General features: G+C 46.0%; 1 protein-coding gene across 2 annotated transcripts in view; it reads right to left on the bottom strand.

The window, feature by feature from the left end:
* SLC39A8 (solute carrier family 39 (zinc transporter), member 8) overlaps positions 1-10,867 on the bottom strand; it is a 73,883-nt gene extending 63,016 nt beyond the window's left edge. Inside the window, exons 1-2 of one of the 2 annotated variants that reach the window (XM_012655383.1) lie at positions 10,832-10,867; positions 9,958-10,361 (exon numbers count right to left, since the gene is read on the bottom strand). In XM_012655383.1, the coding sequence (XP_012510837.1) occupies positions 9,958-10,179 (222 nt within the window). In that variant the 5' untranslated portion in view covers positions 10,180-10,361; positions 10,832-10,867. Of the gene's footprint in view, positions 1-9,957; positions 10,362-10,660; positions 10,705-10,831 lie in introns of those variants that run through there. The other variant, XM_012655382.1, reaches the window with a different exon arrangement.
* Positions 10,868-13,474: the final 2,607 nt, after the last annotated feature.

Here is a 13,474-nt window from a genome sequence, read left to right as displayed (position 1 = left end):
AAGAAAAGGATGTGTTTCAAGTAGGGCGTCATCAACACCCTCAAAATCAGCAGAGCGGGAAGGCCGGGGAGCACCCACTGTGTTTGGCAGTAAGGAGGTTCTGGGTGACCTTGTGCAGAATAATTTCGAGGAAGCAGTGGGAACAGAAGCCAGACCACAGTGGGGCGAGGAGTGGCTGGGAGGTGAGGAAGCGGAACAGGCATCCCTGCATTTCCACGGTCCAGCTACACACAGAAAGCAAAGCTCAAAGGCCACGCAGTATTCGGGGGGTCGTAGCACAGTGGCCTCGCTAACACAGCATTTGCTTGAAGTTAGCAAACGTGAAAAGAACTGAGGGTTCAAAACTGGAATGTCCGGTCTCCCAAACAAATCTGGGCACTTGGTCTCTCTTTTATCAAATGACTGATTTGTGCCTCGGTTTCTGGGGAAACTGACACGTCCTAATTCTCCCACAATATTGTTTTGAGTATCAAACGTCAATAGTTGGAAAACAACTTCGCAAGGTTGAAAAATGGTTTGTAGAGGAATTAACGATGGATTTTAGAGCTAACGCTGTTGCAGGCACAGCTTCAACAAGGGGAAAAAAGAATTTTTTTTTCCTTTTTTTTACTCAAACAAGACAGGAACGTCAGCAGAGAACACCTTGCTGCTTCACATGATTGTGTGGTTCCCAGTGGCTTCAAGAAACTGGCGTCGGTTCCTTGATGTCCAGGCACTCAGATGACACAGGAGGCACCTGGCTCTTTGGAAAACAAGGCTGCCCCTCCGCGGGATGACGTTCCTCAGCAGGAGAGGCGACGGTGGGAAGGAGCGTCTGTTCCGAAGGCCAGTGGCCCTGGCGTAGAAGCCTTCCCCTGCCGCTTGGGAGCTGCGTGACTTAGAGCGAGTTCTTTAACCTCCCTGAAGCTGGGTTTCCCCGAGGGAGTGACGGGAGTATCTGCCCCACGGGATCAGGAGGATTAGCCAGACGGTGTATCAGGAAGCGCTGAGCACAATGCCTGGCGTCCGGGAAGCACCCCGTAACTTTAGCTATCACTCCTGTTAGGACAGGACCCGTTCTCCGCCACAGCGAAGGCCCTGCCCACGGTATTTACTTAAATCGCATTCCTCCCAAGACTAAGGACAGAGCCAGCGTCTAGCTTTTCACACTAAGGTGTGCAGGTGAAGTAACCAAAGAATGTACCTAAATTCTGGTAACTCTGCTTCAGGAAAACTGTAGAGCATGAGGATTGCACATAGAAGCTCAACGACCTGGGGCCGTCAGCAGCATGCGCCCTGTAGCCAAAGGGTCTGCGTGCTTCATGGCAGGTGTGATCCACGGTTATATAATAAAGCAGGACCTGTGACCCGACTCAGAATGGGCCTGCTGACTTTACTGCACCCTTTCTCTGAAGCTTGAGCTGCCTTCCTCTTTCCCTGTCCCCTGGAGAGATACATCTCTCACTTCTCCCAGCGAGACCAAAATGCCTTCTGTTCTCTGACCTGCTTCCAAATAGCAAGGTTCAGCTAAACATGGAGGGTTCTGGATTCTTCGGCTTGCAAAACCTATACAGGGGCCCATATAGACTGAGAAGTAGAGCAAAATTTAAAACCACAATTCTATCAATTTCTGGAAGTTTTATACGGACTCCCAACGATTGACATTTCAGTAGCGCTGCCCATTTTGGACAAAAATGATAAAACAGAGCCAACTAACTCCTAAATATAGCCTCAGAAGTCCTCTGGAGGGGAGGGAATAATTTCGATGCATATTGAAATAATCAAATTATTTTATTAGTCTGTACACCCAAGGTTCGCATTTTCAGAAATGTATTAGCAGAGTTTGATGAAAGGGAAGTGGAGGCGAATAGTGAGAGCCTTTCTCAGAGTCAGAGTCACCAGGAAAGCTAGACTGGAATCCAAGTCACTGCACTGACTTATTTCTCACTGAGCTTTTTCTTTCATCATCCTTGCTGCCTTTTTATAGCTTTCCTCTGTAAGTTGACTCACCCTTAGGTGCTCAGGTCTTCAATGAGACAATTTTATTAAGGATAATGTAGCTATATCAAGTAACATAGTAGTACGATGACAATAACTATGTATCGAACACATAATTGGAGCCAGGCATGATCCTCAGTATTCTACAAGCATTGTCTTTTATTATTATTTATTACTGAAAGTAACAGAGGTCATGAAAAAAAAAATCTTATATTTTTATTGTGTTAGTACACATGACACACTAAGTAAGTGCCTAAAATACAGTTAACGCTCAGTAGCTGTCACTGTTCTTATTTTTTAGTCCAACGACCATCCTATGACTTAGGGTCATTTTTTTTCAATTCGCAGATGTGAAAACTAAGGATCATTTTTTTTCGATTCGCAGATGTGAAAACTAAGGATTACGGAAAGAGGTTAAGTCACTTGCCTGTGATTTCCCAGCGAGTAAGCAACAAAATTAGAATCTCAGTCCGAGTCTTTCTGACTCCGGAGGCCAAATTGTTAACCATTATGCTGTATTCTCTAAAATGGTTACAAATCCAAGAAGCCCACCAAATAAATCGATAACAATTATGGATTATTTTTTAACTAGATTCACAGAACTAAAGCCTAGAGGCCTTATCAATGCTCACTTGATTTTCTTCTCTAACTACTCGGTTATTAAAAAAAAAAAAAGGCAAGGTGTTAAATAGTTGGAGTTGGAAGGCATAATGCTACATTTCTGGTTCACCTTTGATCCAGACTCACAGATTTTTGTTTTTGTTCTCCTTAAACTTCAGGCCAAGAAAAACAACAGGGGATCTTTGGAAGGAGACAGAAACCCGATTAAACAAGGGTCCATTCTGAAGGTTTTCTACGCTCCCAAATCCCAGCATCACAAAGGTAATGCGATGACAGTTTCATTTCTTTATAAAATAAATCTCAAAACTAACCCATTTGAAACAGGCAACTGGGAATAGTTTAAGAATAAATTAATTAGTTTCAATTACAAACAGGAGCCTACTGTTATATAAAGTTAGAAATGAGAAAACTCTGAAAACCTGCTTAGATTAGCAACGCTCTTTTTAAAAAAAAAAATAAGTTGCATTGTAAATGATCCTAATATTAGCTGTTTGCACTTAGTAATGCGTGCATCCCTTGAGGAAACGCCGCTCTGAATACAAATAACTTGCAAACTCTTATCACCAACCACGTGAAGCTGCCTTCATTGGGGGTTGCTTTTGTAGTCCCTAAGGAATGTTGATCCTTCTCAACTTCCGCCCTTATCTTCCATTCCTACTTAGATTCTTCTTTTTCTCTCCTCACCCCTACTACCACCAAAAGAAATTGATAACATAGAGGACTCAGAAGTACATCAAATTTAAAGAAAACACCATTAAAGTACAGTCACAGTGGAAAGCAATGGATTTTTATGACGAGGAAACTAAGTCCCTGCCCCTCGGTATCCCACGATGGGTGTGAACTACGGAAAGCGTAACAGCTGCGAATCTCCCACCCGGCTACTCCACTTTGATCATCCCTAGAGAGAAATAAAAATCTATCCCAATTAAGGAAAGAAGTGTACCCCTCCCCTCTGATGACTATGTGAGAAAACTCAAAAACCCCCACCTAGAAGCAATGTCCTGGCTACAGTTAGAACGAGCGATTCTGCTCACCTTCTCCTCCCTGCTTGTTTCGACTCATTCCCCAACCCCTGCGCACAAACCACTTTCTCCCGAGGTGTGCAGTCAGGCACGCAGCTGCTTCGGCGGCAAGACAGAGGAAGATTCCCACTCTAAACTGCGGGAAGAAAGAGTAGAGTCAAAGTGAAAGGTCGACAGAAAGTTTTCACACTGGACATAGGTATTTCTCTCATACCCGAAGTCTATCCGTAGAAGAAAGTGCTATTGTTGCTCAAAATATTGTCCCTGAGAAAAATTCATCATATATGAAAGAATGAAAGGAAATTTCATTCTCTATAAGAGAATTCATTTTTAACTCGCTTTGATTAAAATCCATAGACGCGTTTGCTACAAGCAGATATTCAATCAATAAATATTTTAAAAACCAAACCAGATACGCAGAACTGACTCAGCTGCAACTCGTCCAGGAGGCATTTCCACCCCAAAAGGATCCCCCACCCTTTTAAACTAGTAGCATATGCTTTCTAGTATGCGCTTGACAGTTAATCCTGTGTGGCCTTCTGAAACGTCTTACAATGTCAGCGTTGGCGGTTGCTTGACTCCTGCAGTCTTGCCTTGCACACTTACTTTCCACAAGTCCCCATCTCATTTCCTAATTATATTATAAGGTCTCTGAGGACAAGGCCCAGTCGTCATCACTGTAGCCTCTGTCGCCCTGGCTAGTTCCTTAATGTTGACTTAGCAATGGAGCCAGATAAGTGACCAATGATTAATAACTTTTGTCCACAGTTCAAAATCTGAGGCAATGGTCGCTCTGGCTAGAGAAAGTACGATGTAGACTGTAACTCAAAAAACGCACTGTAGCCTGGGGTTCTACCACTTACTGCGTGACACTGGTCCCATTACTTAACCTCTCTGTGCCAAATTTTCCTTATGTGTAAAACGAAGATAATAACAGTACCTTTATCATACGATTGTTGTGTCTGAAATGTGAGCATACAAATAAATTGGGTAAAAGAGCTATGTCACATAGTAAAAGACTAATAAACTCCAGCCATAATTATTTATGTTATGTACAAAAGGGTCCATGTGACTCCTAGGAAAGTGAGTAAAGATACAATTTGGGGAGTTAGATATGGAAAGAATGAAAAGTATTTTCCCAAATGGTTCCAAATCACACCTGGCATCAAGGCAAACTAAGCTCTTGACATCACAGTCAAATGAATTATGAATGTCCCTTCCCAAAACCTTGAAACGCAGTCAACACACTGTACATAATCAACTTATGTAAGAGTGCGAAAATAGATCAAAATGGGGCCATTGTCTTGGAGGATATTTGACAAGAGGTCCAAGTACAACCTCACCCTTCCGGCTTCTCACCTGCGCAAGCAAGTCAGAAAGCATTCCTAGCAGGTTGACCGCCACTATTTCTCAGCACATAAAGGCCAAAAAAAAAAAAAGAAGAACAAATAGTCTTTATCTCTTCTGTCCATGGTCAGTGCTTCCCAGAAACTGCCTCCTCTAATCCATCACTACCCCCGCCCAGGGAAAGTGCGAGAGATGGCCACACGCGGCGCACGGTGACCACACACAGACACACCCCTTCTGCTTGGTGCACACCACCAGCCTGGCCCCCCACTGATACTGGCCAAGAGTCTCCTCACTCCCTCTCCCTCTGGTGAGGATGATAATGAAGGAAAAGATGTAACAATAGTTCAATTACCACTACGGGCAAAAGACTGAAGTAGAAAATGTTTAACTTTAGGGCCCTTTTCATACTCTTCATCCATGCCTGCTAGTCCAGAAGGATCCCGGAGGCAGAGCCTTTCTATTGCCTTCTGACTATGTGCAGATTCAAGTGGTCATTACATCTCACGCAATCCACTGCCGCTGCCTCCCTAGCTCCCATCCTGACCCGCTCCAATTCCACGCTCCCACGTCAGATTAATTTTCTGAAAACACAGGTTCTGATCACGCTTTTGTTTGCAATTCCAATTAGACTTGTATCATGCTAACGCGCATTATGGTTATGTGTGCACGTGTTGTGTTTCCTCCAATAAACTATAAAATCGTGCAAGGACCCAGATTATATCACTCATCTTCAACGATCTTCACTCATTTATTCAAAATATTTCTAACAAACACATGCTATGAAACAGGCACTGTGCTAGTCCCTAGAGAAATGAGTCAGGCCATTCCCTTCGATTTGCTTAAAATCTATTGGAGGTGGCAGGGGTTACAGCCATGTAAACAGAAAACTGTAATAAATATAAAATTATTTAAATATTATAATATGATTGCAATATATAGTATGTTATGATTGCACAGGCACAAATTAATACAGGATCACATAAAAAGGACTCCTACTAAACTCAGATAAAGAAAGGCTACTCCGTAATGTCTACATAAGCCAGTGTGTGTGGAAAACCAGGCACTCTAGGCTGCCCATTAAGACTAGACCTGTGGCCAATGACAAGGCCTAAGAAATACACAGGGACCAGATAAATAAAAGGGCTTGAAAGCCACATTGAAAGTGTTGAATTGTTTCAGTAAGATGAGAGATCTGATCAGATTTGTACTTTCAAACAGCCACTCTCATTAGAGTGTAGTAGTCACTCGAAATGTCTGTTGAACATGTAAATAGTTAAGTGAATTAAAGTTAATTAAAAATATTTCAGAAATTCAAACAGTAGAGAAATCAGTGAACCATTGCAGCCACGATGCCCCAGAATGGATACACAGCAGAGTTTAACTCGGCTTTTTAAAAAGCAGATTTTGATGGGGCGATTCAAAGCAGGGAAGAGAATGAGCCAAGAGGTGGTTGAGCAACGGAGTGGCGGGAAGGCATAGAAGAAGGAATAGTTTCGTTTAGTGGGTGCTAGGTCTGGACAGGTGGCGGAGGCCTTGAATGCCAGGTTCACGGTTTAGAATTTACCAGCTAAGACACCGTTTACCAAGGCATTTGAAAGAAAAGAGTATTGCTACTGGAAGACTAAATACGAATTGAAAGAGGTTAAAAACAGGGTTCCAACAACTAGGTGACAGCAGGAATGTGAGCAGAAAAACAGATGACGCAGGAGATGGGCTGCAAGACACATCCAGACTTGGAGGCAGAAGCAAAAGTGCCAGGCTGGTGACAGTGTGGGACAAAGGTCTCCCCAACTCCAACCTGCCGTACCCCTCCCACACTGCCGTACCCCAAAGACCCTGCCTGGGAGACTGCCCATCTGGATGGAGGCATTTCCAACAGCTTAGTGTGATAATTTCAGGAATCGAATCTTCCCTTTTATCGGGCTGTTTAACCAGTGTCTTCACATAAGAATTTGGATGTAAGGTGTCTGAGAAGAAGAAATGAAGGAAAAGGGACATTTGGAGAATGAGAAAGGAACATCTGAACAAACAAAAGGCAGCTCTGAAGCAATTCTTAATCCCCCAGATTAATAACCCGGGGATATTCAGACATTTGGGGCTTCCCTGTGTGTTCCGGGAACTCACTTTGATACATCACATAGACTTACACCAGAAACAAGACCCCAGGGACCCATCTGGCTAAAAGGGTTCCCTACCCTTCATTGTTTAGGTTGCTGCTGCTACCTAACTCTTTGTAGCCTCAGTGACCATAAGAAGCAAAACAATAAATGGAATTGTTCTAGTGTCTCCAGTTTGAACTCAGGTCACTTTGGTACCCCAAAGCAACAAGTTAATTTAATTTACTGAAAAAAATATTAGAAAACCTTCCAAAATTGTCTAGCAAGCTTCCGGAGTTCCCTAGTCTATTACCTGAGAGAAGCTGACTTAATAAATACCACCGCCCTCATCCAAAGGAACAATGTCACTTGTAGATGAATCTTGTAAAAGAGTCAATAAATTCCTGGCCCACAGAATCTTCTCGGCCTTTTTCAAAGTCATAAAATCAAGTTTCTGACAATAGACCCAGACACAATAGATGGTTTACTCTACTCCGTTACAGAAGTTAACTGACTGTTGCAATTCTTTAAGCTAAGGAGTCATTAATGGCCCTAAAATTTACCCCAAATTAGATGATGTCATGCTGGAGCATATACGAATGCCTTGACTCAAGTCCATCAATTGCCAGCAAATTAATGGATTCTTCTGGATTGGCAATTCATTTGTCATCATTTAACCGACAATTGTTGTTTTCATTTGGACTTTTTAGAACATCAAACAGATGTTTGCTGGGCCTGATTAAGTCGTAAATTTTCCTTGGCTTCCCTTTGTGCCCAAGCTAATTATGGGCTTCTTCCTGTCCCTTTTTGATGCCCACAAAAGCCATAATGAGGGTAGTTAAAAACGCAAACACGAGAATGAGAAACAAGGTGTCAACATACATATAATTTACTTGTTGAGACATACTACCTGCTAATAAACTGAGAATCATATTGCTAGTAAACTTAACCTGTTCTGCTAAATAATTTAGGCATATTTTCCAGTGTCCTCAACAGGGTGATTTGTGGGGTCTTTTGCCCCTTTAAAATTCATCAACACCTCCGGACACTGAAAGATAAGGAGATCATTTAAGTCAAAATAGTGTGTGGGCCCCAGATACGCGGCTTCAAGACAAGATCTTAAGCTTCCTTCCAAGTACACGACCATACCTAACTGGAAATACTGCAGTCAGCTCAGCTGTTTCCCCTACTTGAAAAGAAAAGAATGCAACTAGCCAGGAAACACTTAAGTTATTTGCTTTATTTTCTAAAATATCAACATAATATGCCCATGCATATCACTTTTTCCAACATTTTTCTCAGACATTAACCCAATATGATACCATGGCCAGAACTAGAACCATAGACAGTTTACTAAAGAACATGTATAAAGGGACCACAAAACCCTTCTAGGTCAAAGAGAGACCCCCTCTGATATCCCATGGCATCAGAAAATTCTACTTATTCTTGAGTACCGTGTACTTTAAAGGAAGCAAGATATTTCTAACAAAAAGAATATCAATCTGTCTATAATGTTATTAACAAGGAATTTATCTGATTAAAGTGTCCCGAACTGTTAACTAAGGTCAGATTCATTAGGAAATGCCAAATTTCCAAGAGTGGAGCATTTCCCAAACATCTTGGACCACAAAAAATTTTTGTAACAAACTAACATCACCGAAAAGTGACAGACAATAAGGAAAATACTGCATTCTGCTATCCAACAGCAGTTGGCAACTGTCAATGCGACAGGAACAGAAGAGAAAATAAAAAGCACTGAGTTAACTGAATGTTTGAAAGGGAGGGGGGGTTTGGGGACAATGCAGAAAGCACTCTTCACCTACTTCACAATTTTAAGAACTACCCAAACATACAATATTTATTATAGAAATAATTAGGAATGATTTTACTTTTATGTTTCCCAACAGGTATGATCTTTAACTGCTCCCAGAGAGTTCAAGGCTGTCCTTAAACCCAAGGTACTACCAAATGCCTGGATACACCCGGATGACACTGTGTGTATGTACCGAAAAACGCACCTTTTTATTCCGAATGAATATTAGCATCACACGCTTGAGCTGACAGATGACGAAGAACTAGCACTCTAAACCCAGGCTGCCACCAGCCGATCATCAAATCGTGACCCTGGCCTCAAGGCCCCACTTGCCCATCTTCACGGTGGGCCTTCGGCTCTAGACTCCTCGTGCAGCGCACACAGGAGCCGGGGCTGCAACGGCAGCGGGTACCCCGGGCAGCTGCTAAGGAGAGTGGCATGTGGTGTCTTCTGCCTTGCTAACTTTATAGGAAGTGTGTAAGCAGTTGTCTTTTGGGGACGATTTAAGTACGTCATTCCCATCTAAAAAGCGTCTTTTAAAGTGGCTTCCCGCCCTCGACTAGTACGAAAACTTTTTTTTTTTAAATAAGGCCGAGGACCGCTCTGTCGCCCGGGCCGGAGGGCAGCGGTGCGATCTCGGCTCACCGCGTCGCCGCAGCCTCCCCCTCCCGGGCTCCGGCCGTCCTCCTCGCTCAGCCTCCCGAGTGCCCAGGACGACAGGGGCCCCCATCGCGCCCCACTAAGCCTTCAATTTTCGGAGAGACGAGGTCTCGCTACGCCGCCCGGGCCGGCCTCCACTCCCAGCCTCAAGCGATCCTTCCCGCCTCGGCCTGCCGGAGCGCGGGAGCTGCGGGCGCGCCGCGCGCGTCTGCGAAATCCTGCGACTACGGCGTCTGACCTCCCAGGTCTTCGGGCACAAAGCCGCGATTTCCGGCTGCCCAGTCCCTGGGCAGAACGAGCCCTTCAGCCCGGCGCGACCCGGCGGGAGCCGAGCGCCGCCACCAGCCGCCGCCGCCCGCTCCGCGACGGGCGGAACCCTCCCCCCGCGCCGCCCCCGCACGGACCGCCGCCGCCCTACCTGGTTGAAGTGCAGCGCGCCCGGCTCCGCGGCGCCCGCGCGGGGGGCGGCTCCCAGCTGCCGCAGCAGTTGCCCGAGCTGCGCGGCCGACAGGCTGCGGTTCGCGCCGAACAGGCTCAGCACGTCCTCGCTGAAGGCGCGCGCGGGCCCCGCCGCCGCCGCTCCGAGCCCCGCGGCCGCCAGCAGCAGCAGCAGCGCGGCCAGCGCCCGGCGCGGGGCCATCCTGGCCGGGGCGCCCGCGAGGAGAGGCGTCGTGCCCGGGCGCGGGTCCAGTCGGCTGCGCGCGGCCGCGCTAGTTCTCCGCCGCCTCCGAGAGAGCCGCCGCCCGCGCCCTGCGGGTCATGGAAGGGGCCGCGCAGCCCGGGCAGCGACGGGCAGGGTGGGCGCCGGGCCTCCTGGAGAGCCTGAGATAAAGGGACAAAGCGGGTCAGAGAGAAAGGCCGCCAGCCGACGGCCGCGGGGCCGGGTTCGCGGTGTAGACACGCGCTCCCGCCGGGCGCAGCGCCCAGAGCGCGAAACCGCACCGGCCGCGGGTGCCGCCGCCTCTCCCCGCCGCGCCTGGACGGGGCCCGCGCGGTCCCCGGAGCGGCGGAACCGGCTCCCCTGGAGTCCCGCGGTTCGGGCGCTGGAACGGAGCCCCCTCCCGTCTCTTCTCGGGCCGGGCGAGTCGGAGGGACGCGCGGAGGACTCGCTGGCCTCTCACCTCCGCTGTCTCTGCGCGCGTCCGCGGGGCTCGGCGGGGGCCGGCGCTCCCTCTCCGCCGCCGGCAGGTCCGCCGCGCGCTTTACGCATCGGGCGGGGAGGCCTGTCCCCGCCCCCGCGGCACGTGGTGGCCGCCGCCCCGCCTGAGCCCCCGCCCCCGGCCCAGCGCTACCTGGTGCCACCTCCATGCCGCGGTCCCCAGCGCCCCTCTGGTCTCAGTGGCCCACGTCTTTGTTGCCTCGAAGAACCAGCTTCCTGGAGTGGAGTCGGGAGCGCTTTGCATTGTCTCGGTGATTAACAGGAATTGCTTTTTTTGTCTCACTTTTAAAATCAGAGAAGAAAGAGGAAATCAAAACCGGAGCGGTGGCGGGCTCGCTGCGCCAGCACTGCCCGAGCCGGCCCTTCCTGATGGGATATCCGCTGATCAGAGGAATGTTTGTTTGCACAGATTGGGGTTCAAGAAAAGCTGACTTAGGTGTGAGGTCAACAGGTCTGCGCAAAGAGCAGTGTTTGGGGCAAAGGTTGTGTCTGGCGGATGTAATTGTCCGGGAATGAAATAAATGAAACCGGGCTTCACCGTTCGATGCGACGCTCAGCAGAACTCGGGGTTTCAGTCTTGCCTTTCATCAGGACAGTGCCCAGTCTCCTAAACAGCACATTTTAAAAAGAAACACTAAGTCTAGACGAGGGCAAGGAGATGGGAAGGGAAAAGAAACTTCATCTCCTGAGAGAAACTCGGTGACGTGACTGTGGAAGAGGCAGGCAGAGGAAACTCCAGGCGGATCGGGATCTAGGTGGATGTAACTGAAGGGCTGTCGCCTGGAAGGGCATTCACCTGTGTCTGTGTGACTCCGGAGGACAGAGGGCAGCAGTAACAGGGCAAAGTCACCGAAGGGAAGAGTTTTCTGCAGAATTAGAAGTATCTGCAGGGAAGGCTCCTTTGGGAAATAGTGACTTCTCTGCGACTGCAAGTGATGCAGATCAACAGATCCTGGGCGACCCCTTACAGGTACATGGCGGAAGGATTTCTGCCTGCAAGGGAGATAGTCTTCGTCGTGCGTTCCACCCAATTACAAAATCTGTCCATTTGTCCATGATAATTTACAGAATTGCATTGATGCTAAAAGGGCAAGTATTTCACCTGGGGCCAGAAGTAAGTTGATGTCACAGTTGTGCTCTTAAATCACTTAGCTTGTGAGACTCTTCGAGCTTTTTACTTGATTTTAAAATATAATTTGTTGGCCATTTTTCCTTTAGACCTCCGTGACTCATGGTGGTTTTTGGAAATTAGTGAACCCTTTAAATGGCTCATCTATACCCAGTAAGTTGTTTATTTGCAGCTTGTCTGCAACTAAATTTGTTAATAAAGTATTGAATTTTTAAATAATACAAGTTTTATATTGTGGATTTTTTTTAAATATAATTTATTAGTCATTTATGTTTATGTACATACATTTTGCCAGCCCATCAACCCCACAAGACAAAACACAGTAAAATAATCATCCTGCTTGCCAGCTTTACCAAGTACGGTCAGCACAACGCAAGCATGCAACTATGGAGAAGCATTCAGAAAATTTCAAGTTACTAACTACCAAATAGGTAAGGCTAATTTCTAACTCTTCCACTCCAGTAAACTGTAATCACCAAAACACTATAGGTAGAGCATCTTTAATCCAAAAATCTGAAAATCCAGAATACTCCAAAATTCGAAACTTTTTGTGTGCCGACATGACGCCGCAAGTGGAAAATTCCACATGTGACCTCATTTGACAAGTGCACAAAATTATTAAAAATACTGTAAAAATTACCTTCAGCCTAGGCATATAAGGTATATATGAAACATAAATGAATTTTGTATTTAGACTTGGGTCTCATACTGAAGACATCTCAGTATGTATATGCAAATATTCCAAAATCTGAAAAAATATGAAATTAAAAAAAATTCGGGTCCTAAACATTTTGGACAAAGGATACTCAACCTGTACTTGAATAATGTTTTAAGGCCCAAAATATGGCATTCTATGGCATCTACAATCACTGAAGAAAAAGATTTCCAATTTAAAATATAAGGTATAATATATAAAACATACTTTTCTTGGAAATTTGCTTTAAAGGCCAAATGGTTTTAAATGATAATAATGAGGGTAGCATAGCAAGAAGACTGGCCAGAGTGTTGAAAAAGGTCCTTTCTATTTCTGACTCAGCCACCAGGGAAAGCTGGGAAAGTCATTTGCCCTGACCAAGATCAATTCTCTCATCTATAAAACAAGGTAATTGGGATAGAAGTATCCATTCCAGCCTTCTTATTTATAAATGTCTAATTTAGAAGGCATCTGTCAGAACAAAACGTTAAACACCTTCTAGATAAGTAAGATTTCAATTCCCCGGTGGAAAGGACGGTTAACTTCAAAATCTTGCTTTTTCTAATAGCTTCAAATTTTCTTAGTCCAAATCTTTTGTTACTATTGCAAATAAGGAGCAAATTCAACTCTTCTGAACCTTTTCGTGCATGCATTTCCCTGTGGAAGGGCTAAAAAGAAAACCTCAAAGATGGCATATCCTTTTCTCTTCTTCCCCTTCGCTTCTCTTCCTTGCCTTCTAATCCCAAAGCCATGAGATGGAGCATAGCACGATAAGATCTGTGTGGAGGGGCCACAGTGGCCCAAAGAGGGATGTTGGAGCTTGAACAAGGGGAAAAGGGAAATGTAGGACAGGAAGTAAGGGCCCGAGCAGGGTCATGAAGGTGTCCAGATTGGGGAAGGGACGTGGAAAATCAGAGGATGCATCCCTAATAGCGTAAGAGTGTGTGCGTGCA

This window comes from Propithecus coquereli, unplaced genomic scaffold, assembly GCF_000956105.1.
Source record: "Propithecus coquereli isolate 6110/MARCELLA unplaced genomic scaffold, Pcoq_1.0 Scaffold475, whole genome shotgun sequence".
NCBI lineage: Eukaryota > Metazoa > Chordata > Mammalia > Primates > Indriidae > Propithecus > Propithecus coquereli.
This window is presented reverse-complemented; position numbering and strand designations above follow the sequence as displayed.